Here is a 23,094-nt window from a genome sequence, read left to right as displayed (position 1 = left end):
GAGAGAGACTTATGTCCGGTCCTCTTTCAGCCTGTCTGCTTCGCAGTCGCTCGCTAATGCGGCGGGAACTAAGGTTCGGCGCAAACCGAGATGGGACTTGATCTCATGCAGGCTAACGGCTAAAACCCAGTCCCCGGTTACGTAACAGATAAACAAATGCTTATTTCCCCTGTTAGATAATTCTGCACCCCATCCACCCAGACTGCATCGGCACTGATTCGGATGCTAGATGTCAGTTCACCAGCTAGCAGTACTGCAGCGCTCGTTGCGTGACCTGTCGCGCAAAAGGTTAATAAGCTGGCCCGATGCATCTGAAGCTGTTTTTTTATGTTCCAGTCCTAATGGAGCTGATTTAACTCGTTGTGTGGGTAAAAAAAGCCCTTACTTAGCTAGCTGAACTGAGAGTTGAAACGCTGTGATACATCAAAAATGCGCAGTCCCTCGGGTCTCCACTCTGGAATGTAGAAATGGTGCATTAAAATACTGAGCATGGATAAACACAGCTCTAAACGATTAAACATGTCGAAGATACTGGTGGGAATTCAGGGATCTTAAACCTATATCTGTGCCCTGTTTGCAAAAACAACAAAGTTGAGTCAAAGTGGCTTTATTGTCGTTTCAACCATGTACAGCTGGTACGGGACACAATGGGAACGAAACAACGTTCCTCCAGGACCGTGGCGCTACATAAAACAGCACAGTTACCCACATAAAGTGCACACACGCATCATCAGAAACCACTTGTCCCGTGCAGGGTCACGGGGACCCAGAGCCTAACCCAGCAACACAGGAGGGGACACACCCAGGACGGGACGCCACTCCATCGCAAGGCACCCCAAGCGGGACTCGAACCCTAGACCCACCGGAGAGCAGACCCAGTTAAACCCACTGTGCCACCGCACTTCCTCAAGGCAGTACCCTAACTAACAAAACAATAAACACACTATAAAAAAAACTGAAGATGTTACAATATACTGTAATAAGGTATTTCTTACATTCAGCATTCTTACAACATGCGTAAGCTGGACCCAAGTCGTGTTTCCTCAGATCCGCCTTGTGAAATTCGGTCTCACAGTCAGAGGTGACCGACCTTCTTCTACGTCCAGGGGCGGTACGGGAATACGCTTACACCTCATCTCACAAGACAACTGAGACTGGAAGTCTGTTCGTAACTCGAATTCTTTGAAATTCCACCCACTATGTTACAATCTATAAAAGTTTAATAATACTAGCAGGAAATACACGCATTCGCTTTCGCTATGTGCTTCCCTTGATTTATCTGCAAAAAAAATCATATAAAACTATAATGAATTAAAAAGTCATGACATTTCTATTCTATTCTATTCTATTCTATTCTGCTCTGTTTCCTTAAAAACTCGTACAATGCAGGTCTCTGTTCTTCTCTGTACTGAAAACACTGAGTGTGAGACAGGGAACAATGGACAGGATACCAACTTATTTCATCACCTTTTGTTAACATTGAAGTCTGCTTTTAAAAATACTGAGGGTGAAAACTATATCAGCAGAATTTTGCAAAAAAAAGAACGGGGAAGAAAATGCATTTAAAATATAAACTGGGAAACGTGTTGTTTGTCCCTTTTGAAAATGTGTTACTTTGTAGAAACTGACTGTTCTTTAAAGGCTGTGGAGCTATGCAAAGCGATGATATTGTAATATTTCATGTACATTAGGAGTCCGGTGTAGTGTTGGTCACAGAAGAGTGAGGGTGTGTGAATGAATAAATGTAACGGTGTTTCACAGGAAGGTTTTGCTTAAAGAGGGAGTGCGATGGTGCGGTGGATTTGGCCAGGTCCTGCTCTCTGGGGGGTCTGGGGTTCGAGTCCCGCTTCAAGTGCCTTGCGATGGACTGCTATCCCGTCCGGGGTGTGTCCCCCCGATGCCCTGTGTTGCTAGGTTAGGCTCCGGTTTGCCGTGACCCCACTTGGGACGACTGGTTTCTTTGTGTGTGTGTGTGTGTCTGGGAGGGAGGGATATGTTTAACGTGGGAGTCTCCTTCAAGCTGGAAGCAGACTGCTGGTTTGAGCCCGAGGCCTGTATGCTTTAGCACAGGGCCTAGGAACAGGGTTATTGTTCTGATTTCTCTGAAACAATAACAGCCCAAGGACAGATTTACTGAGCCCTCGGAGACATACTTGTTTAGTGAGGTTATGGGAACAGAGTGTTAGCCAGAAGCTGCCCGTTTACAAGATCAGTTATTGTAACAGATAAAGGTAAGGCAAATTGCGGCACGCTTTGAGCGCTTAGGACTCGTGTTGTAGAGCTTCTTGCTCGCCGCCGGAAGGGTACCGAGCTCCCGTTTGCGTCGTTCTTTTAAGCGCCATTCTACAGGTAGTCCGTCGCACTTTGGGAATACATCCCTTTGTAGGAGATGCCAGCTTCTGCTGTGGCACCGTCACTCGCATCCTACGGTACCGGAATCCGTCATGCATTTCTGGTAGAAAGTGGCTTGAATGCAGGGGTATTTAATCGTTTTTATTACTTAGTTATACTAAGTTTCTGATCTGGAAAAAAAAATAAAACATCTTAGGGAGGTGTGTAGTGTTGCTGTCACATACGAAGGTAAAAAGGACACGGAGGCGCGTTGCTGTACGTCCAAATGCGGACGGAAAGGGTGTCGTTCCCAAAAGCAGAGCGAATATATCTACGTGCACCGTGCAAAGAAAGAAAGGAAGTGCCAAAGTGAGACGAGATGCGCTGTGTCTCGTAAGGGAAATCGCGCACAGAAACGTGACTTAGACCGGGCAGAGACACGGGACCGGGACAAGGTCACGGAGGACAGACGCAGGCGGGACTGGGGCGCGGGGCTAGAGAAGAAGAGCACCTGGAGGAAAACCGTATGAACACGCGGAGAGTATGCAAAAAGGACCAGAGGGGGATCGAACCTGGGTCCGGTCTCAGAGCCCAGGCATCAGGGGGCACCTGCACTACCCACTGGGCCAACATGCCGCTCTGTTGTTTCCCTTATGGTTATTAAGTGCACAACTTTATATAAAGTACCTTAAGAGGAAATGCACAGTTCATTGTACCCGTGAAAGGTAAGTTGTAACCGGCCTGAAACGGAGGAAGGTGTGCGTCTGTCACGCTGATGCTCCTGTCAGTTGCTGGAATATGGTGTAAAATTAAACGAGCTAAATTAAATACAGTTAAATATAATAACTCCTGGAGTTGCCTGGATTGGATTGGAAAGGCCTAAGCTGAGATGGAAAATCGGTGTTTGTTTCTGTGAAACGGGATCGGGTCTCAGCTGGGAAAGTGGCTTGTGGCGATGTGCACATGCGCTGCGTGTGAACTGGCGCCAGAGGTCCGAGGAGGGAAGGAATGCCAGGCAAAGGGAGCCTTCTGCTTCCTCCTAAGCCATTCCCGGACAGGTGCGCTCCTCCGGCCCATCTGTTCGAAAGTCTCCCGTTACATATAACCAGCCGCAACTGTTTGCAAGCGATGGTACCTCTCGTGGCGACGTAGGATTGTCCCATCTGGGCATTTAGGGGCTCACCAGAGACTAACCGCCGCTCCGCCCTGCTGCTCTGCCCCCTCCACGTCTCTGTAATCATCATCAAGTTGAAAGGAGCAAGTGGTCTCGTCTCCGCCCCGCAGCCTTCTTTATTTTTCTCTCACGTCCCCCTCCTCTGCAGACTCGCTTTAAAGGGACTTGAAGGGGGCGTGCTTCTCACTTCAAACAGAACTCCTCCTGATTTTCATAATTGGGAAAATGGGTTTGTGGCCTGGGGTGGTGCGGGGCTTCTTAGGGGGTCTTCACGAGGCTTCGTTTGCTTATGGACAACAGGAGCCTCGGGGGATTTTCGGAGAAGGACGACACGGCCCTCTTTTCATTAAGATGTCTCCTCCCCACCCCCCAGCCATACTAGTGGCTCTACAGGTACGAACTTTGTCAAGCACTGCTGTTTTAAAGCTGTTCTAGAAGCTTTATGCTCTGAGGTCAAGCTCTTCGACCCCTTGGACGGCTGTTGGCAAACCACGTAGTGTAGACGAGAACCAAGAACTTCTCGAGACCATAGATTCTTCTGCAAAGTCTGACGCATTTGTGCGTAGGATGGAATGCTCTCATTTCATCCCACGGTCAAGTGATGAGTGTTTCAGGTGAACTGGTGGCTCCAAATTGCACACAATGTGTGTGTTACATTGCTCTACTCTATAGGGAGGTGCATTATTGAAGATGCTTTAGCAGGGTGAATAAAGGTTTCGGCTTTGATAATAATACCTGCATGTTGCTTTGCAGGAAAGTGTCTGCTAAACAAATAAGTGCATTATTATTATCACAAACACACACTGACTGATACCACTTGTCCCAAGTGGGGTCGCGGCAAACTGGAACGTAACCTGGCAACACAGGGCCCGAGGCTGGAGAGGGAGGGAACACACAGGACGGGACACCAGTCCATCACAAGGCACCCCAAGCAGGACTTGAACCCCAGACCCACCGGAGAGCAGGACCCAGCCAAACCCGCTGTGCCACCACACCCCCATTATATAATAATAATAATAATAATAATAATAATAATAATAGTAATAATAATAATAATATGTTGCTCAGCTGTTGCTTTAGTCCACCATGAGCAGATAATGGCACTGTTCTTCAGAATGTGAGTCCATGTCCTTAATCTTAACCCTTCAATGAACTGTACTGTTTGTTTTAGAACTGTAAAAAACATTCTTGCATTTTCAGAGTGCAGTCTGTCATTTGAAAATTGCTATTGTCTGTCTTTGTGACTGGCACTCGCTAACCAGCAGTTCGGTTAATGTCCCTCAACGGTGCCCGTGTCTGTGAGGGTGATCATTAACCCGGAAGTGCTTCAATGTTGTCTAAGCAATAAAAAATGCTTTAAAGCAGATAGGTTTGTAAGAGGGGGAGTGTTAACACTCGAGTGGCTTGACTCCCCCGTTCCATCTCCTGTATCCGTCTGTTTCTCATCCTGTTCCCCCACAGGGCTGGTTTTCGTGGTCATGTCATGATGGGCTTTGAGCAGTGTGTGTGTGCATGGATGGCGGGGGGGGGATGTTGCTTGAGGGACTAGATCTGTTGTATATTAACACATATCTCTGTAAAGTCATGCCAGTCAAGACAATGAATTAAAGCTGTGGTGCCGTGTCTGAGAATTTATTTATGGGAATACTAGAAGAGGCAACTAATTGTTCCACGGCATTATCTCTCCTCGTATAATGTTAATGAAGTTACATTTTTTTTACCACTCTTCATCAAAGGCATTCTTTACTTAGCAGCAAGACGAACAAATCTGTGGTAACATTTGTGGTTTTTCCTGTCTGCAGAGGACCCCCATCCTGAGGTCGTGAACCCATGCTATGCTGGAACCCACGACTGTGACACCACAGCACAGTGTCTGCCTGGAGAAGGGGAACAGTTTCGTTGCCAATGTGCCACAGGGTACAGGGGCGACGGACGCAGCTGCCACGGTGAGTCGCAGGTCTCGTTACGGTCTTTGCGGGGTCTTTGCCCTGCAATCCTGGCTTGGCTGCCCCTGCTTCGTTAATCCAGGCCAGCTGAGGCACGCCAGAGCCCGGACACGCCGTTTAAACTCTGGAGCGGTGTCGGGTGCAACCTCTTCGCGAGGCTGCGTCAACGTTGGCCGCTCAAGCTTGCCTCGTCTCTACTGCATCAACATTCAGTAAGTGATGCAAAGCTCTGGTGTCGCTTCCACCTTCACTGAACCTCTTCTGAATCCACCAGCTGCTGCGCTGGACCTCAGGATTGTGGGAAAGAGGGGCAGCTTGTTGCTCGGCTCCCAGACTCTTTAAGGGTTTACGTGCTGGAGCGTGCTGGCTTTAAGTATCCCACCAGAGTCGGGAGCGGTTTGCTCATAAAGTTCATGCAAGTCACGCTACGGTGCTGCAGTTCCGTAGCCCCATCCCAACGCACCCTTTCCTCTTCCTCACCCTTTGTGGTCACACCTTAACCCATTTGATCGTTCCTTTTCGAGATGACAGCAGGAATCCGGCCCCTGCGAATGGCTCTCCGTCTGTGTGTATTTTCGTCGCTTGCTGAAGCCCGGGGGCATGTCGGGGGGAATCTTGATCCTTGGTGCTCCCCCGACAAACCCTGGGCAACGCTGGCACGCTCAGAGCCCTGGGACTCCCCGCTATGGTGGGTTACACCTGTCCTAAACTGCTGCCGCCTCTCTCGTCAAAGATCCAATGACCACACGCTACAACTTCCACGTCCAGCTGCCAGATATGGTGTTCACGGTGCTGCCATTTGTTCCAAACTCATCTACCGTTCAGATTAACTGAAGACATCTGTTCTCTCGTGAGCGCCGTCTGGGAAGTGTCTAATGAACCCCCCGCCGCTCCGCTTCTCTCTGTTTCTGTCCGTCACCCAGATGTGGATGAGTGTGCCGAGGGTCTCGCTTCTTGCGGCTCCCACTCGAGCTGCGTGAACCTGCCAGGGAGCCACCGCTGTCAGTGTCAAAGTGGCTTTGGGCTCAGCCACGGCACGTGTGTAGGTGAGCCCCGCCTCCGTCTCTGGTAGATTTGGTAGATCTGCTGGATTTTGCACAGGTGCTTCGGTAATGTTGAGAAATATCTAGCAGGGCAGCACGTAGCGCAGTGGTTCGAGCCTCCTTGCGCTGAAAGGACCTAGGTTCAAATCCCTACTCCCGCTGCACTACCTTTACTCCACCAAAAACAAAAAATACCCATAACCCAGCTGTATAGATGGGCAAAGAATAATTAGTAAGTTAACATTCTAAGTTGCTTTGGAGAAAAGTGTTTGATAAATAAAACAATAAAAACAACTGTGGGCAAGATTCTTGCCTGCCTGGTTTGTGTTCAGCTGGCCTGCTTTGGAGATGCTGGCGAAATGCAAGTGATATGTTGAAGTTCTAAACACCCAAAGGGTCCATCTCTCGTCCCAAAACGTCAGCCGCCTGTGAAGTTAGTAAAGCGGTGTGAGAACATGGGAGAAGCACGTGGCACATGGGAGCATAGTAGAGGAAGCGAAGAAAGAGTAACGGGACTCCGTGTTTCGTGTTTGTCGTCCCCAGTCTAAGCCCAGCTCGTTCGGCCGGTTCAAAGCCGAACAGAAGGCTGTCCCCGCACACCGCTGGCGAGAGTGGGCTAATGTAAGGGGCAGGAAAGAGGCCCCGATGGTGGGGGGAGGGACGTGTCCCAAAGAGTGTTAGCCGATGAAACAATGGCCCAATGTATCCACCAAGAGAATGTGCGTGGGAGACACACAGCTGAGAAGCAGGGAGGTCAGGGATGGTTAACTCTTCCCAGGTTCTTTTTCCATTCCAAAGGGCATGAAAATATTCTGCCTGCTTAACCCCGTTTGCTCTCCCTCACAGAGACTCATTACTGGAGCACCATCCCTGGATGTTCAGGCTGTTTTCTGTGGGAGCCGTCTGCAAATATAAACTTAACGCATTCCACTTAAATCGTAGTAGAGCGTTGCTGTTATTTCATTCTTTGTCCTGTACATAGTTGCTGTGCACAAAGTTCTTTGAAAGGTCTCCTCCAGGAGGCAAACCATCAGTCTTTAAGTTATAAGCCTCACGTTTTGCTCTGCTATCTGCAGCTCTTGTCCGGTTTATGGTAAATGATTTTGAGAATAAAGACGTTGTCTGTTCTCCTTGTGAACTCAGACATAGATGAGTGTACGTCCAAGCCGTGTCACGCCCAGGCCTTCTGCTTAAACTCGCTGGGCTCCTTCGAGTGCCGCTGCAGGTCCGGATTCCGGGGAGATGGGTTCAACTGCCTTCCGCAAAGCTGTGAGTCTCCGTCGAGCGGTGTGTGTGATGCTGTGGTTTTGGAATCAGCTCGACTCGGAGGACTCGCTTTCGTAATCAAGATTCGGAAACAAAGTTCGAATACTGTGGTTTCTGCCTGTCTATCATTCCAGTGGATGCTTACACAAATAAACCCTGTTTGGTCATGGCTCTCCACCTCTACTTGTGTGTCAGATGGTAGTTATTGTCTGACAAAAAATGGTTAAGAAAGGCAGTATTGATTTAACCACTAAAGGGTGGGCAGGTCTGAGCTTTAAGAGAAAGAATGACCTCTAAAGACTCTTCCCCAGTGCAGACTGAGATATGATGCTCGTCAGGCCATTCTTTCTACCACATAACGCTATCTGCACCGTATTATTCGGCAACTGAACAAAGTAATAGATTTGTCAGGTTGGAATAGCTGGAAAAGGGATTCAAGAACAACTTAAGAAATAAATGGGCGTGAGATGGTCTCATTTCCCCCGTTCCTCAGTGCGACCAGAGCGACCGAAGACTCGGTGTGAGCAGCACAGAGACAGCCTCCAGGGGGGTCTGGGGCCCCGGGGACCTCGTCCTGCCATAGGGGCCTTTGTGCCCCAGTGTGATGAGGAGGGCCAGTACAGGCCCCTGCAGTGCCACGGCTCCACGGGTTACTGCTGGTGCGTGGACAGCGGGGGACAGGAGCGAGAGGGTACCAGGACTCCGCCCGGAGCACCGCCAACTGACTGCGACAAGCCAGGTGAGACGACCAGGGATAATGACCAGAAATCAGTTCCTCTTGTATGAAATCTGAAGCAGCATTTTGGGGCATTTTCCTCAACAACAGCTGTGGAGAAATAATTTTATAGCTGGGATTTTTTCAAGATGATCAACTAGCCAGGTAAGATCACCAGGACCTGCAGTACTCATTCTGCTGACACACAGATGTAGTGAAGAACCTATTAAGAATAGCCTATGAAGCAGCTATTGTATCGATGCAAGTAGAATAACATATTGCAGCATACTGGAATCAGATGGGGTAAAGAAGGATGCATGGACATCTTATATTATGAGCATTTATTGGAACACCAACACACAGCTAGAGGCATAGAAGAAAAAAAAAAACAGAAAGAGACATTTCTCTTGGTCTAAGGACCCCTTTTCTTTAAGGACCTGCACCACTCTACTTAGCACTCCTCTGAGTTTACACCCTCCACCCCCTTCACTGGGCAACACACTCACCCCCTCATAGTCCCTGTGAGTTCCCACAGCGGTTGAACACAATTCCATTTTACCCACAATTCAACTATTTACAATAAACCCCTTTTCCCGCTCAAACATAACACTCTCCAGAGTAACGCAGGTTGTTGCAATATGAGGTTATATGATGCAAATACAAGGCAGATTATCTGTTATTACAAGCTATGACATGATCCCCCCCAAATGAACTCTGTGACCAATATCTTTGTCCTTGACAAAATCCAGTGTTACCCTTTTTAGCACTTTAACTTCATAATTTTATAAATGCAACCTAACCTTCCTTTTCTTAATGGAAGCAGTTAACTTATTCCCTGGATTTCAGGTAATGGTTTCCAATGAAACCGGTAATATCTACATTAAACTGAATATTCAAATTGTGCAAGTTCCACATACCTTTGGAATTATATTGGACTTACCCTGTACAACTCCATGCATCAAGGTCATAAAATGCAGAGAAGACTACAACACACGGGAGCAGAGTGAGAATATGAGAATTCCTGAACTTCCAAAACCACTGTGCTTTTCAAGCTGTTACAGTAACATAAGTATCAGTTCTGTGTTTACAGCTTGGTTTTGTTTTTGTGCTTTGCTTTTTATGTTATTTCTGTTTATTTGGGAATCTAAGATTTCGTCAAGATTGTGACTCACGTACGAAAATCCTGGGATACTTCTGATGTGGCACATGACAAATGCCAAAACAGGCGGAGAACTGGTGCCGACAGCTTTGCTGACCACCTCTCCGCCTTCGTCCGAGATGAGCTGCCGGTGCAAACCCGCAGAAACATGGAAGCTCAGCTCTCTTCAGCGGTTCACATTCTCAACCTCGCTGTGTGTTAACAGTGCAGCCTGAGCGCCCGAAGACTCGGTGCGAGCAGCACAGAGACAGCCTCCAGGCAGGCTACGGGGGTCGCCCTCTTGTTGGGGCCTTTGTGCCCCAGTGTGATGAGGAGGGCCAGTACAGGCCCCTGCAGTGCCACGGCTCCACGGGTTACTGCTGGTGCGTGGACAGCGGGGGACAGGAGCGAGAGGGTACCAGGACTCCGCCCGGAGCACCGCCAACTGACTGCGACAAGCCAGGTGAGACGACCAGGGCCAGTAACCAGAAATCAGTTCCTCTTGTGTTTTGCAAATGCGAAGAAGTGTTTTGGGAGCTTTGCTACTATATAGAGAACCATGAGTCAACAGAAGATCATCTCAGATGGTTGACTGACTGTAAAGCTGAGCACTCGGGATGGAAGCTGCAGACAGGTCATTGATGTAGAGTTATGAAATCAAGAACCAAAAGTACTACACTAAACACGCTCGTAAAGACCGGGGGACTTTTGGACACACGGGATTGGACGTTTGATTGGTCTGACTTGATTCGACGTGGTAAAATTCGCCCACCGCATTCCTCTCAAGCGACATCCGAAAATGATGCTATTTTAAGCAGTTTTCAAAGCGCGAGGCCCTGAAACGCGGCACAGCTGACATTCGCCTGCAGCGTTTTCTTCCGACCGAGCCGCGTGTCCCAATTTGCACAACACGGCCTTCCTTTGGGGATAATCACACAGCAGAAGGAAGCGCGTCTCTGATCCGACCCTGTGTTTTCCCTCCGAGTCGCTGTGTGCCAGCACACCAGGAATGTGTACTCTTCTCACTGGTGTCAGAAATACCGCAGTGGCCCTTACTGGCCCTTACTGCCCCTCTGCTGCACAGAACCGTAACATATACTGTGTATATATTGCTGTGTGTGTGTGTGTGTGTGTTTATAAACACACACACAGCAATCTGTGACAAATCCCAGAGTGGAATCTGCTAAGTCTCATAAAGTGGTTCCGTGAAGCTGGTTTCGGTGTGTGTGTGACAGGAGCAGGGGAGGAAGAGGGAGGAAGGCAGTGGCCTACACTCGTACGCGGAGCTGTGTGTCTCGGAGAGGAGAACACACCGTGGAGACAGAGGGTTAGTGTGTGCTGATGTGAAGCTCCCACAAGGCCCTGCTTTACCCCGTATTTACCACGAATGACACAGGCTTGTAAAGCTGACGGGAGCGACTTGTAGCAGCCGAGATGCTGGCGTACCCATAATCCACATGGTGCTGGAAGGTTCTCCGGAAAAGACCCTCGTGGCCCTATGAAGGCAGTGAAGACGTGAGGAGCATATTTACCGTAGAGTTCTAATAGGGGAAAAAAGGAACCGGATATAAAAAATTCTGAATGTTCTCTAAATAAGTTCATGCCAAAACTGACTTGTGTGTTTTTGGCCTGTTTTGTGTCGGAACCTGATAAAACAGGGTCCGATCTAACAGCCATTCTCATCCTCTTCTATTTTCTGTTGCTGTGGAGCCAAGCGGTGTTTATCGTTGAAGCAGTCGCTCCTTCGACAAATGGTGCCTGGAAACCAGGTTGATGTCTGATTCAGACGACCGTGATGATGATGATGATGATGATGTGATGGCATGGGTACTGCCCCCCTCCCCAGAACCTCCACCACTCACCCCACGCCCGGAGACCGTGTGCGAACGCTGGCGCGCCAGCTTGGTGGAGTACTACAGGGGCCAACCGACCTCCCGCCATTACCTGCCCCAGTGCGACTCCGCCGGCCAGTTCGTCCCTCTGCAGTGTTACAGCGACACCACCTACTGCTGGTGTGTGGACAAGGACGGGACAGAGGTGCCCGGGACACGCTCGCACGATGCGGTCAAGCCACCTTGTGAGTAAATGAGACCCTTTTCCATTACAGTTATGACTCAGGTGATGGCTGTAGTATCTTTGACTAAGTTACCGCTCTTGAACTATCAAGCTGTATAAATGGATAAAGCCGCCTTTGACAAAAGTGTCAGTTAAGCAATAAACCACAGACATCACTAGTAGGGAGCATACTTCTAACTATGTCAGCGACTCAGGTGTCCTGCCTGCTGATTTGCAGGCGTTCCAACCGTGCCGCCACCCACCGTGAGACCGCTTCCCCGTCCTGACGTGACCCCGCCTCCGTCTGGCACCAGCCTCCTTTATGCCCAAGGCCAACAGATCGGGGCGTTGCCCCTTAATGGAACCCGCATGGAGAAAGCAAAGGCCTCTGTACTGCTGGCGCTTCACGTAATTACTTTTCACCATTTCTTAATGCTCTGTACCTAGATGACACTCCACGTTTGATCCATTTGCTGTTGCGCCGTCAACACAGCGCTTGCTCTAAATTAGGCTCAGATTCATCCTAAGAATTTCTTCACTTCCATCTGGGTGCGCGTGCAGGCAGATGTAGATATCTCACAAAAATGCTGCGGCTGTCGTGATCGTGCAGGGCTCCATTGTGGTTGGGATTGACTACAACTGTCAAGACCGGAAGGTCTACTGGACTGATCTTTCTGGGCGGACCATCAATAGAGCCAGCCTGGAGTCTGGCGCAGAGCCAGAAACCATCATTAGCACAGGTGGGACACACTGAACAACCTAGCCAGTAGAGCAGCGTTATTCCCAATAGACAAGCCCTAGAATAACAACACGGTGTTAATGAAACGTTATATCGCTCCATGGCTGCAGGGCTGACCAGTCCAGAAGGCCTGGCCGTGGATGCGCGGAGGAGTATGATGTTCTGGGTGGACAGTGGACCAGACAAGATTGAATCTTGCAGACTTGATGGCAGAGACAGAAAGGTCCTTTTTGACACAGATCTGGTGAACCCACGAGCCATCATTGTCGATTCTGCCAGCGGGTATAACATTTTTATTATCATTATCTCTTTGCTTACCTGATGACTTAATCAAAAACAATGTATAAGTTTGTATTGTTTATGATATTTTATTGAAGCGGTTCAGGTTAAGGATCTTCCTTCAGGTGGTTGTTCCACTGCAGAGCCAATACTGGGACTTGCTCGTTGCCCATTGTCCTCAGCCACCATACTGTCACTTTACTGTACCTTACGATACTCTGTTTTCCACCATCTTTATGCTTTGCATTCAGATTTCCGAATTTTCTTCCAAGATTTAAAATTTAAATCTTCTTTGGAAAGGCCAGGATGAGACAGCCAGCAGAGCGACTGCTCACTGAGGATATTGTGACTAGGTCCTTGCACATCCTCCTCCAGGCCTCATGGAACTCGCATGGAATTGCGCACACACACACACACACACTGTCTGAAGCCGCTTGTCCCAAGCGGGGTCGCGGCGAGGCGGAGCCTAACCCGGCAACACAGGGCTCAGGGCTGGAGGGGGAGGGGACACACCCAGGAGGAGACACCAGTCCGTCGCAAGGCACCCCAAGCGGGACTCGAACCCCAGACCCACCAGAGAGCAGGCAAAGGCCAAACCCGTTGCGTCACCGTGCCCCCCACCATGGAATTGCAGGAATCATTAAAATCCCTTTGGTCAAAGAAATGTAGGGCAACGATTCCAAATCCTTGAGCTGTTGGATTTGATGGGCTGGAGGCACCTGCCTTTATTTCGCACCCTACTACGGTGCTAGGCAGAAGGTGCTGGTCTCTCTTTGGTTTGCCATGGTCTGAGACTGCTATGTCACCCATACCATTATTAATATCCATTTAAATGAACTGCCCTTTCAGTTTCCACTCTCCCGGTGCTCTTTGTAGATAGAACTTCGTTAGCCGGGACATACTAATTGCTACATGGCTTCAGGCGTGGACAACTGACGCTTTTCCGTAATAAGGCACGGAGGGGGACTCTGAGAACGTGAGCTGGCGAAGACTTTAAAATGATCCGTATGTCGGACAGCGGGCTAAGAGGCCGTGGCGTTCCCGTTGTTATGCATATAGAAAAAGCTAAAAGCAGTATCTGAAAGAAGGAAAATCAAAAAGACACATATCCCTTAAATAATACATCACGTCAATGACGAAACGAACCAGGAGCAACTGAAAAAAATAATTCCGCTTCTGGTTTCTACCAAGGGGGTGCGGTGGCGCAGTGGGTTGGACCAGGTCCTGCTCTTCGGTGGGTCTGGGGTTCGAGTCCCGCTTGGGGTGCCTTGCGACGGACTGGCGTCCTGTCCTGGGTGTGTCCTCTCCCCCTCCGGCCTTACGCCCTGTGTTGCTGGGTAGGCTCCGGTTCCCCGTGACCCCGTATGGGACAAGCGGTTCTGGAAATGTGTGTGTGTGTGTGTGTGTGTGGTTTCTACCAAAGTGCACCGTAGCGGCAACTCTGGAAGCGGACCTTGTTCACAAATTAAATAAGGAACTCTGTCACTAGTAACGGCTATTATAATTCATCACACTCACGTACTACTCGTCATTATACGTTTCCGCCTCTTGCGGCTTGTGGTTTGAGCTCCTGCCAAATTGGTTTAGACTTCCTGCCATCCCAGGCAGCCGGCGTCCGGGGTTACGTGGGATTAAATCTTATCGCAAAGCCAGCAACCCTCTACAAAGTGGTTGTTCATCCTGTCAATTTCCGCCAAGAGGAGAAATGGCGCAGACGGGTTAATCCCAGAGCTTCGGCGCGAGCCGTAGCCTTGGACGCCGGGAAGGCAAGAGGGCGATGCAGAGGGGGGGGCGGAGAGCTGCGCTGCGCCGTCAAGTGAACTGGACCGATATGAAGGTGTAGGAGTCAAGAGCAAAGGTCCCGAGTGAAGAAGATGACGCCACTCTCAGGAGCAGGACTGCTGGATGAATGTCGAGAGGCAGGACAGCGGAGTTCGCCGCGGCGCTTTCCGACCGGGAGGGACACATCTGCTCCGGAGGGAAGAGCCCACGCCCGTGTTCCGTGTGCCGTGCCGTAATGGGACAACTGGCTGACCTCACTCGTTCATCACCAGGGAGATTCAGGCAACACGTGGGCCTGGAGCCACACGTACAGGGGAGGTCACACATCTGGACGAGGGATCCGCGGCGCAGAAGAGAGGGGATGTCCAGATCCCGTGGGAAATCACGGGTGCGGCAACGGTCGCCGTTTTGCGCGTTCCGGATTTTCAGTCAGATTTTGTTTGATGTCGGGGTTAGGCTCACGGTCGATGAGGAATCACACGGTTATGCAGAGAGCGGTCGGTGCCGACTCGAGTACGGAAAAGCAAAATTACCCACAAAGGCTTGCGATGGTGTTTAATGACTTCCAGAACAAGCTTACAAAGGCTAACTATGTAAGCGTACCTTCATACGCTCCATATGCTCCACCACTTGTGTGCTGTTCCACAGAACCCTGTACTGGACTGACTGGAACAGGGACGCTCCAAAAATTGAGAGCTCCACCGTGGAAGGTCACGGCAGGAGGGTGGTGGTGCGCGATGGCATTGGGCTGCCCAACGCCTTGACCTTCGACCCTTCCGCCAGACAGATTTGTTGGGCAGATGCAGGTATGATGTATCTTGTACCGCTGATTTGTGTTTGCCTCTTATGGTTGCCGCTTTGAATGGACGGCGCTCTTTATTTGGAGGTTTCACATTTTCCCTACATCTGTGTCCGTTTTTTCCTCCGCGTTCCTTGCACTTCGAGTGAATTGCGGTGAGATAAAACAGCAGCAGTGATCTGTAAATGACACAATGAGTCACTTTGCTGACCTTTCATCCAGCACACATCTCGCCATATGGCCATAATTCGAACTTTGTCACTGTGTCCCCACGCCGAGAAGTGATCGCTGATCGCCGAAGCCGGATGGAGCTCTTTGTGCTTTATGAGTGTACGGTACTTGTTCAACACAAACGCACAGACCGAATCCAAATTTATGAGCAACAAACGTGTTATATTTACTCTCTCTTCCCTCCCTGATGGGTCCTATGACTCAGGTTAGAGTTGCCGAAGTCCACAAAGACTGATCGCTCACCCGTCTTTGACAGGAACCAAACGGTTGGAGTGCATTGCGCCAGATGGCACCGGAAGACGAGTGATAAACAGCAACCTGAACTACCCGTTCAGCTTAGTGTCCTACGCCAACCACTTCTACTACACAGACTGGAGGAGGTCAGTGAACACCGCTGGGCGATCGCGGTTTCCTCTCCTTTCTGGAACTTTCCATGTGGCACTGAACAGTCCTGGAGCACATCTCCTTGCGAGGAGTCATCAACCAGCTGGATGTGCTTATGCTCATTTTCATGTCTCTATTTGTCTACGGTAAAGTTGCTCAGATGAATCACAAGTTATTTGCCCACTGCAGACTCAAGACTCCAGGGCTGTGCACACAGAGTCCTCTGCTGTAAATGATGTGTGAGGAGCTCTGTCGATGACATTTCCTTTCAGTGGCATCCATCTGTGCTGAGCATTTTCCCTGCCTCTGTTTATAATAGAGATGGAGTTATAGCCTTGAACCGAGACTCCGGCCAGTTTACGGACGAGTATCTGCCAGACCAGAGGTCCCACCTGTATGGGATCACTGTTGCCTCTCCCAGCTGCCTATGAGGTAATTTAAAGTGCACGTTCACAGAGGTCAACGGACAGAAGACACCTGTCACCTGCTTTCTAACACACTGCTCTTACAGGAAGAGAACTGTCAAATAAAACAGTGTATTGTTTTTTAAGGGATTTCGAAAGAGTTAGCTCCACTATGAACAGTCAAGAGTAACGCAATATGAACACATCTGTCCCATACACGGAAACCTAGCACAGTTGGAACAGCTGCAGAGCAAATGGTACCAGTCAGTCCAGGCCTCTCATAATGTCTAATGGTCTGAAATGTGTGTCAGAGGAAAATGTGCTGCCAAATCACAGTCCTTCAGACTTGCCTGATGAAATGCAACTGCTCCATGCAGACTTAAAAGCACTTCAAAGACAGGGGAAGTGTCTAGTAAGTTGTCTGTGTGCATGTGTACAGTCTCCCAAATTTAAAAGATACAATTAGGCTGGAGGAGAGCAGTTGACATGTAACAGGCCAAGAAAGATCAAACACGTCAAGAGCGTTCTCATCTCTGAGGGATTTCAGAAACGTTTTGGGACGTAACGTGGCCATTATCTATTTCAGAGCACCCGTAATGACGGACCCTACACCATATGGTGCTATTTTGTCAAGTCTGCAAAGCCTGTGAAGAAGTGGGCCACCAGGTGGAGACCTTTACCAGGGAGCAAAGAGGAGGCACTCAAGAGCCCCCTCAGAATACCACACCTGAGACTTCAAAGGCAAACTTGACAGCTCAAGTATTTTAATAGTTTTATAAACTTTTTATACCTCATTTTTCTACTGTATTTTCATGTGTTTGTTATAGAGTGGGGGGGGGGGGAAAAAAAGTCCAGTTTTGACCACACAGCGATGCAGTATTTACCTGTGCACTAATCGAAGTTTGTATTTCACACATCAGATTTGCATTGGTTTGTCCAAATCTTGTTGCCAGTTTTTTTTAATCATTTGCTTTTGTAAGATGTAATATTTATAACAATAAATGTGATTCAAAACAAAGAGACTGGTTTATTGCATCTAAGGATGACAGAAAAAGAACACATTAAGGGTGCCTAAACTCTTGATTTTAGCATTACACACTTGTACATAGTGTGTTCCTCATGAATGAAAAATTTACTGTGGTGTTTAAGACATACTGTAGTGGGGGGGGGTGGGAACTCTCCTGTACTGAGGACCAGGCCAGAATTCTTCCAATGGGAGATCAATGAACTCCTATTGAAAATTATTATTTTTAGGTATTACTGCTAAAGGGGAATCTATATCAACAAAATGAACCGTGGGGTGCACTTTCTCCTGCACATGGCTTTGGTGTATCAATATTTTCTGCCCCACACAAAAAAACTGATTCTTTGAATGGATGTTTAATTAGTAGCAACATTCAATATATTTAACAGAAACATAATTGATGGACCAAAATATGTTGACTTCTCTTGGCAACTCAGAAAATAACTACCCAAAAGAAAAAGGCTACAGCCACCGATAAGCCATGGTGGGAGGGCTGAGCCAGGGGCACAGTACATTTGTTCGTATAATTTCCTCTTCTCAGCATCGTAAGAGCAAATAAAGATGTTTGGAGGAGAGTGGGCAGGTAAGCAGATCATCTGCCAACCTTCCCGAGACGGTAGTCCGTCTTGGGGTCTGCGATGATAGCCTGCACGGCTACGATGGCTTCGTTGATCCGTGTCTGCAGGTCGCGAAGCTCCTCAATGTGCAACAACCGGAGAATCTTTGCAGCTTCGTTCAGAGTTGCATCTTAATTCAGAAAAAAGGAAGCAAGAAAATGAGCTGAGTGATGGGACCTGGTCCTTTCACTGCCTACAGCCTATCTGAAAGCTGGATTTTCAAAGTGAAGCTCATAGATGGATTACTGCTTACCAGATAGTGTATGTAAAGCAATTTATATCACCTAGTTTTAATCTTTTACTGTAGGAAAAGATATTGAAAATAAAGTGCATTGTCTTCTAATCACTCAAACATACATTATAATTTTAGTTCAGATTGTGGATAATGTAGTTTCCACAGTTGTGCAGAAACATTTGCTGCTTTTCAACATGAGACGATAGTACATTTCTGTACATCAAGTGGCAAAAATAGATAACACTGCCAAAAAGGCAGAAAAATGTGTCACTTACCTCCAGTATCAAAACCAAGGATGTGTTTATCCAAAGAGACCGGTAAACCCTTCAAAGAAATATTTAATAATGCACAATTAGCACATACAGGGGGGATCAGGCAAAATGTAGTTCCAGAAAGCTGTTCCCATATAACTCCAGCGTTTTTACCTCTTTTTTCTGACTGGCTTTGGCTATGGCATCAGGTGTTAACCTTTCTTGAATCAGAATCCGAATAGCCTAAAAGATTACATGAACACTTATGAGTTATTTCACAAAAAAATGTAACATGGCACATCAACACAATTTTAAAGTCTGATTCCCACGTTATAGAAATAGATTGATGTGTACCAGAATTACAGTCATGAAGTTTATAGCAGTGGAAAAATAATTATTCTATAAAAACAAGAAGCACCTTAAGCATCACTAGGTAGTCATCATGGCGCTGAATTTGTAACAGGTTGGCCAGGGCCAACACACCAGCCTTGAAATCGGGAGAATTACCTGCACAGAGACACACCACTCTCAATACAGCCATTTACAATATTTAAAAATACAAAAAATGGAAAACAATATACACAAACAGCATCAAAAGTTTCACATTTTTCCATCTTTTTGCGGAAAGACAAATATAACAGCTGGTAAAATGATAGATCTCTGACAGGTTGTCTTCAAGAAGTCCATTCATTTGAACCTCTGTAAAAGTGCAGCAAAGAGGGTGGATAATCAGTCTCACAGTCACAAGAAATGTGATTAGCTGACCACTTCAATGGACTTCTTTGATTAGGGCGGTGTCACAGAAAAGAAGTATTTTAAAACTGCTCTTCAGCTGTGTGGTCCAGTCCAGTCCCATCTCCATCTGTGTTTGTGTAGGTTTCAACCAAATATTCAGATTTCTGCCCACAGCCCAAAGACAGCTAAATGACATGTTTGTGTGTGTTTTGTGAATCCTGAGGAAAGCTGGACCTTGTGGAGACATTGAGTTTAAATGTAATTTCTGAAATATGTCAACATAAAAAAAAAAAGCTTCAACTGTTTTACTTTTGTTTTTAACACTTTAGATTTACTCATTTAGCAGACTTTTCTCCAAAGCCATGAACAATTCAATTTAAAAAAGTATATTTCACCAATAGACAAAGAGATGCTGACACACAATTCATAGTCAATTAGTCCAAAACCACCATTTTTGCCAGCATATATTACATAGGTAGCTGCTGAACTGATAATTTTTTTTGTTTTTATTGTAACAGATATTGAAGTGAATGTGTATGGGGCACATGAGAAACCAGGATAGAAGTGGGTCTAAAAAAGACTTGTGCTTTGAGAATTTTTGAATGTTGACAGGGATTCAGCAGTTCTAAGTTAGCCAATAAAGTCCCAAAAGTGGTATGTACATAAATTTTTGTCTATGTGATTTAGAGTGAATCAGTGGAAGAATATGAATGAATGAATGAATGAATATCTGCAAGGTACAACTTTCGATCATCACGACCATGGTGGAATAAACAAACTGACAAAATTACTAGAGGGACAAAAAAGAAACTCACAGTCTAGGTTTATGAGTGGATCACTCGGCTTGCCCTGATTTGACACGTCTGTGTCGGGTTTGCAATTCCTGTATTTTTCAACTATAAAGAAAAGAAAAAGTCATAGACAAAAGCTCTTTACCTTTGATTGAACAATTACATTCAAGTCATTTGGGGTCAATATACCTGAAAAGCTTGCATGACCTTATAAACTGACATACCATCCAAACAAGATCTAGGTATGTTTCATAGATGTTACAGATATATTTATTAAACACACACTTTTGACAAAAGAACAAATAACTCGGGGTACAAATACCAGAAGACTAACATTCTGTATTCACAAACCTCAAAGAGGAACTCTTTATTTATGGCCCAGCAGTTAAAAAGCAGAATCAAATTTGTAACTGAACATGTGAGGAGATGAATACAGTACCCTTGGCCAAGGTCCATACTTCAGAAGTACCAAGGTTTTCTTACATCTTTTCTATGTCATTAGCTTTTACTGCTCTAAAATGTAAACCACTTTCACTGAGAGCATATATGGTGCATATTTTTTATTACTTATGCAAGATAACGATATACATTGTGGCAATAAGCAGTGCGAAGCATGTTTGCCACCTAGTGGTCTTGCGCTGTAAAGCAGCAACAAACCAAATCAGGGACATTTAAAGAGTGCATTCATTACAAGTGAAAAATTACTACTCCTCATTAAAATAAGACTTACGTTAAATGCAAATCTTTAAAGATAACTATGTTAAAGAACTGATCAACGAACTGACTGCAGTACTAGAGAATGCGCTGAAAATCTGTGCGCACAGCAACCGAGCATGGGAAGCCAACTGCAATCTGGTTGCTAATAGTACCGGTTTTCCCTTCCATTTATATTTTACCATAAATATCATGCGCACACAATGTAGTATTCTAACTTTAAAGGTGGAATTCCTGCAAAATGACGGCTGGTGAAGGCCACGAGGACCACTGTCACACCGCGTGTCACATCACGGAGCGCTGCAGAGCGAAACTCTTACCGTTGTCTCCGTACTCAAAGCGAACCGCCAGGCCCAGCAGCCAGTCCACTGTCTCCTGTCTGTCTTGGGCTTTAAACGGACACTTAACATCTTGCAAATACTAAAGAGAAACAAGAATAACATCACTCAAAAACAAACAACGGCCACTGAGATGTACTGCTGTAACTGGACAAGTGAAACAAACAAAGCACACAGGCCCACAGCACAGGGACCCTGCTCACTGAGTCAGTGTTTGAGTCAACAGAAGCCAGAGCTGTACAGTATCAGTCAAAAGTTTGGGCACACAAGTAAACTAGTTCCTGGCATGTTAATAAGTTTGGTCAGGAGGTCAGCTGAGAAACCTGTTATTAATTAACACTTGTTGCTTGGACTCTCCCGTCCAGCCTGGTTCTCAGACCCCACGCTATATGAGAGACACACACACACACACACACACACAGACTGACTAAACCACACTTCACTACTTACCTTCTCAAAAAACTTGGGCCATTCCGAGCTGTGTATGTTCCTAAGGTTGCCCCGGTCTTCAATTTTATAATGTCTTATTTTCTGGTCCTCCAGCCACACTACAAAATTCCTGAATTCCGTGTCATCTGCGGGAGAAAAGCAATATAATTCGTGCGCACATATCACATATGTCGTGTGTGTGTGTGGCAGAGGAGCGGTGAGCCCCGGGGGCGGGTTTGCTTCACGCGGCTCTCACGTCACGCGCAGCACAGTGCTCATGCAGAGTCAGGGCGCGCGCGCGGAGGGCCGAAGGACCTCGCGAGACACTGAGCACGAGCTCGCGGTGAGGCACCGACCGGGAAAACCTATTAGCGACACAACGGGCAGAGCACGGATTCTCATTGTGTAACGCAAAACCATTCGATTCGGCTCGAGCGCGCACACACACACAGCTTACTTAGTCAGCAGTTCCCATTAAACTCTTACGATAGGTGCACATATAGACCCAGGAGCAGCTGACAATTTCAGAACACACTCTGTCTGGCCGCGGCACACACGTAGTGAAAGGCGAACAACACTCCCGGCCTCCTCCCCGGCGCCGGAGCTGCCACCCGACCCGGCCGCCGGCGGCGGCGGCCTCCACAGACACACCACGTCACTCACCTTTGCAGTTAAACCCGGACGGGTTGTGGTAATCCAACGCGGCCAGTTTCCTTCGAAACATCTTCAGAAGCCAAACAAGTCAAAGCCGCTGGATTCTAAACAAGAAAAATAAAAATACGTATAACAAAATTCGCACTCCAGAGTCCGCAGACGTACACCCTCCTCCAGCCCGCCTCTGAGTAACACTCTGGTGAGCCAATAAGATTGCGATAAACAGTCGCGCACCTATGGCGCATGCGCTCTAGCGCATCAAATCAGCGCGGACTTGTGACAGCTTCGTGTTTAATATATTTGTCCAAATAAATACAGCAATGTTAAAAAAAAAAAAAAAAAAAAAACAGAAATGTTGCTGGATAGAACGTGGTTTCATGTTCATACGCTACACCAGGTTTAATTGTTTTTAGGCAAACATTGGCATTATTCTTTTTTCTTTTCATTTTGAAAAGATTTTTAAACGTACGCCTAAAGAGTCTGAAATAAAAGTAGTGTGTTTTTCCATGAATAAGAATTTTGTAATTAATAATACCTTGAAGTTCGGTCAGTTACGCTTTGGCTGTTCAGTACCACGAGCAGCCGCCAGATGGCAGGCTGACTGAAGGCAATGTCGCACTGGGCCTATTATTAAGGAGCCCTTCCTGCAGCGGGCGGTCGCTGCAATGAGGTGCCCACTGTTCGGTTAAGACATCTTTACTTCACGTGGTATGGAGCATCACAGATCTGCCTGTGCCACTTCCAGTAACATAAAAGAGTATTTTATGTAAAGCGATTGCCGTTTATTCTTGTACATCCAGATGCATCTTTGTTGAGCATCAGCTCTGGCAAATGAACTAGGCTTGGGTTTATTTGTGGCGCCAGTTTTATGCAGAGTGGCTTTTAATCATCATTGATTCCTGGCCTCTTCCAAAAGTAGTCTCATAGGAAGCAGCACTTTCGGAAGGAAGCGTTCTATGGATTTTGTGTACGGTGCTCTCAGTGCGCTGCAATTTCACATGTACACACACACACATTTTC

General features: G+C 47.3%; 2 protein-coding genes across 3 annotated transcripts in view; one reads left to right on the top strand and one right to left on the bottom strand.

Moving 5' to 3' along the window:
- The window catches only part of nid2a (nidogen 2a (osteonidogen)), a 29,484-nt gene extending 12,266 nt beyond the window's left edge, over nucleotides 1-17,218 (top strand). Inside the window, exons 9-21 of one of the 2 annotated variants that reach the window (XM_018727653.2) lie at nucleotides 5,308-5,451; nucleotides 6,375-6,497; nucleotides 7,638-7,763; nucleotides 8,254-8,499; nucleotides 9,840-10,076; nucleotides 11,460-11,690; nucleotides 11,907-12,076; nucleotides 12,279-12,408; nucleotides 12,518-12,689; nucleotides 15,117-15,274; nucleotides 15,755-15,878; nucleotides 16,202-16,314; nucleotides 16,873-17,218. In XM_018727653.2, the coding sequence (XP_018583169.1) occupies nucleotides 5,308-5,451; nucleotides 6,375-6,497; nucleotides 7,638-7,763; nucleotides 8,254-8,499; nucleotides 9,840-10,076; nucleotides 11,460-11,690; nucleotides 11,907-12,076; nucleotides 12,279-12,408; nucleotides 12,518-12,689; nucleotides 15,117-15,274; nucleotides 15,755-15,878; nucleotides 16,202-16,313 (1,973 nt within the window). In that variant the 3' untranslated portion in view covers nucleotide 16,314; nucleotides 16,873-17,218. The remainder of the gene's footprint in view (nucleotides 1-5,307; nucleotides 5,452-6,374; nucleotides 6,498-7,637; nucleotides 7,764-8,253; nucleotides 8,500-9,839; nucleotides 10,077-11,459; nucleotides 11,691-11,906; nucleotides 12,077-12,278; nucleotides 12,409-12,517; nucleotides 12,690-15,116; nucleotides 15,275-15,754; nucleotides 15,879-16,201; nucleotides 16,315-16,872) is intronic. The other variant, XM_018727654.2, reaches the window with a different exon arrangement.
- A 70-nt stretch (nucleotides 17,219-17,288) lies between these two features.
- Nucleotides 17,289-22,270, bottom strand: rtraf (RNA transcription, translation and transport factor). The gene is made up of 8 exons (XM_018727655.1): nucleotides 22,084-22,270; nucleotides 21,442-21,566; nucleotides 20,974-21,073; nucleotides 19,964-20,044; nucleotides 18,832-18,920; nucleotides 18,588-18,656; nucleotides 18,438-18,486; nucleotides 17,289-18,057 (listed from the first exon to the last, which is right to left on the bottom strand). The coding sequence occupies exons 1-8, from the start codon at nucleotides 22,142-22,144 to the stop codon at nucleotides 17,903-17,905; spliced, it is 729 nt and encodes a 242-aa protein (XP_018583171.1). The 5' UTR covers nucleotides 22,145-22,270; the 3' UTR covers nucleotides 17,289-17,902.
- Between the last annotated feature and the right edge of the window lie 824 nt (nucleotides 22,271-23,094).

The sequence above is a fragment of the Scleropages formosus genome, chromosome 15 (assembly GCF_900964775.1).
Source record: "Scleropages formosus chromosome 15, fSclFor1.1, whole genome shotgun sequence".
NCBI lineage: Eukaryota > Metazoa > Chordata > Actinopteri > Osteoglossiformes > Osteoglossidae > Scleropages > Scleropages formosus.
This window is presented reverse-complemented; position numbering and strand designations above follow the sequence as displayed.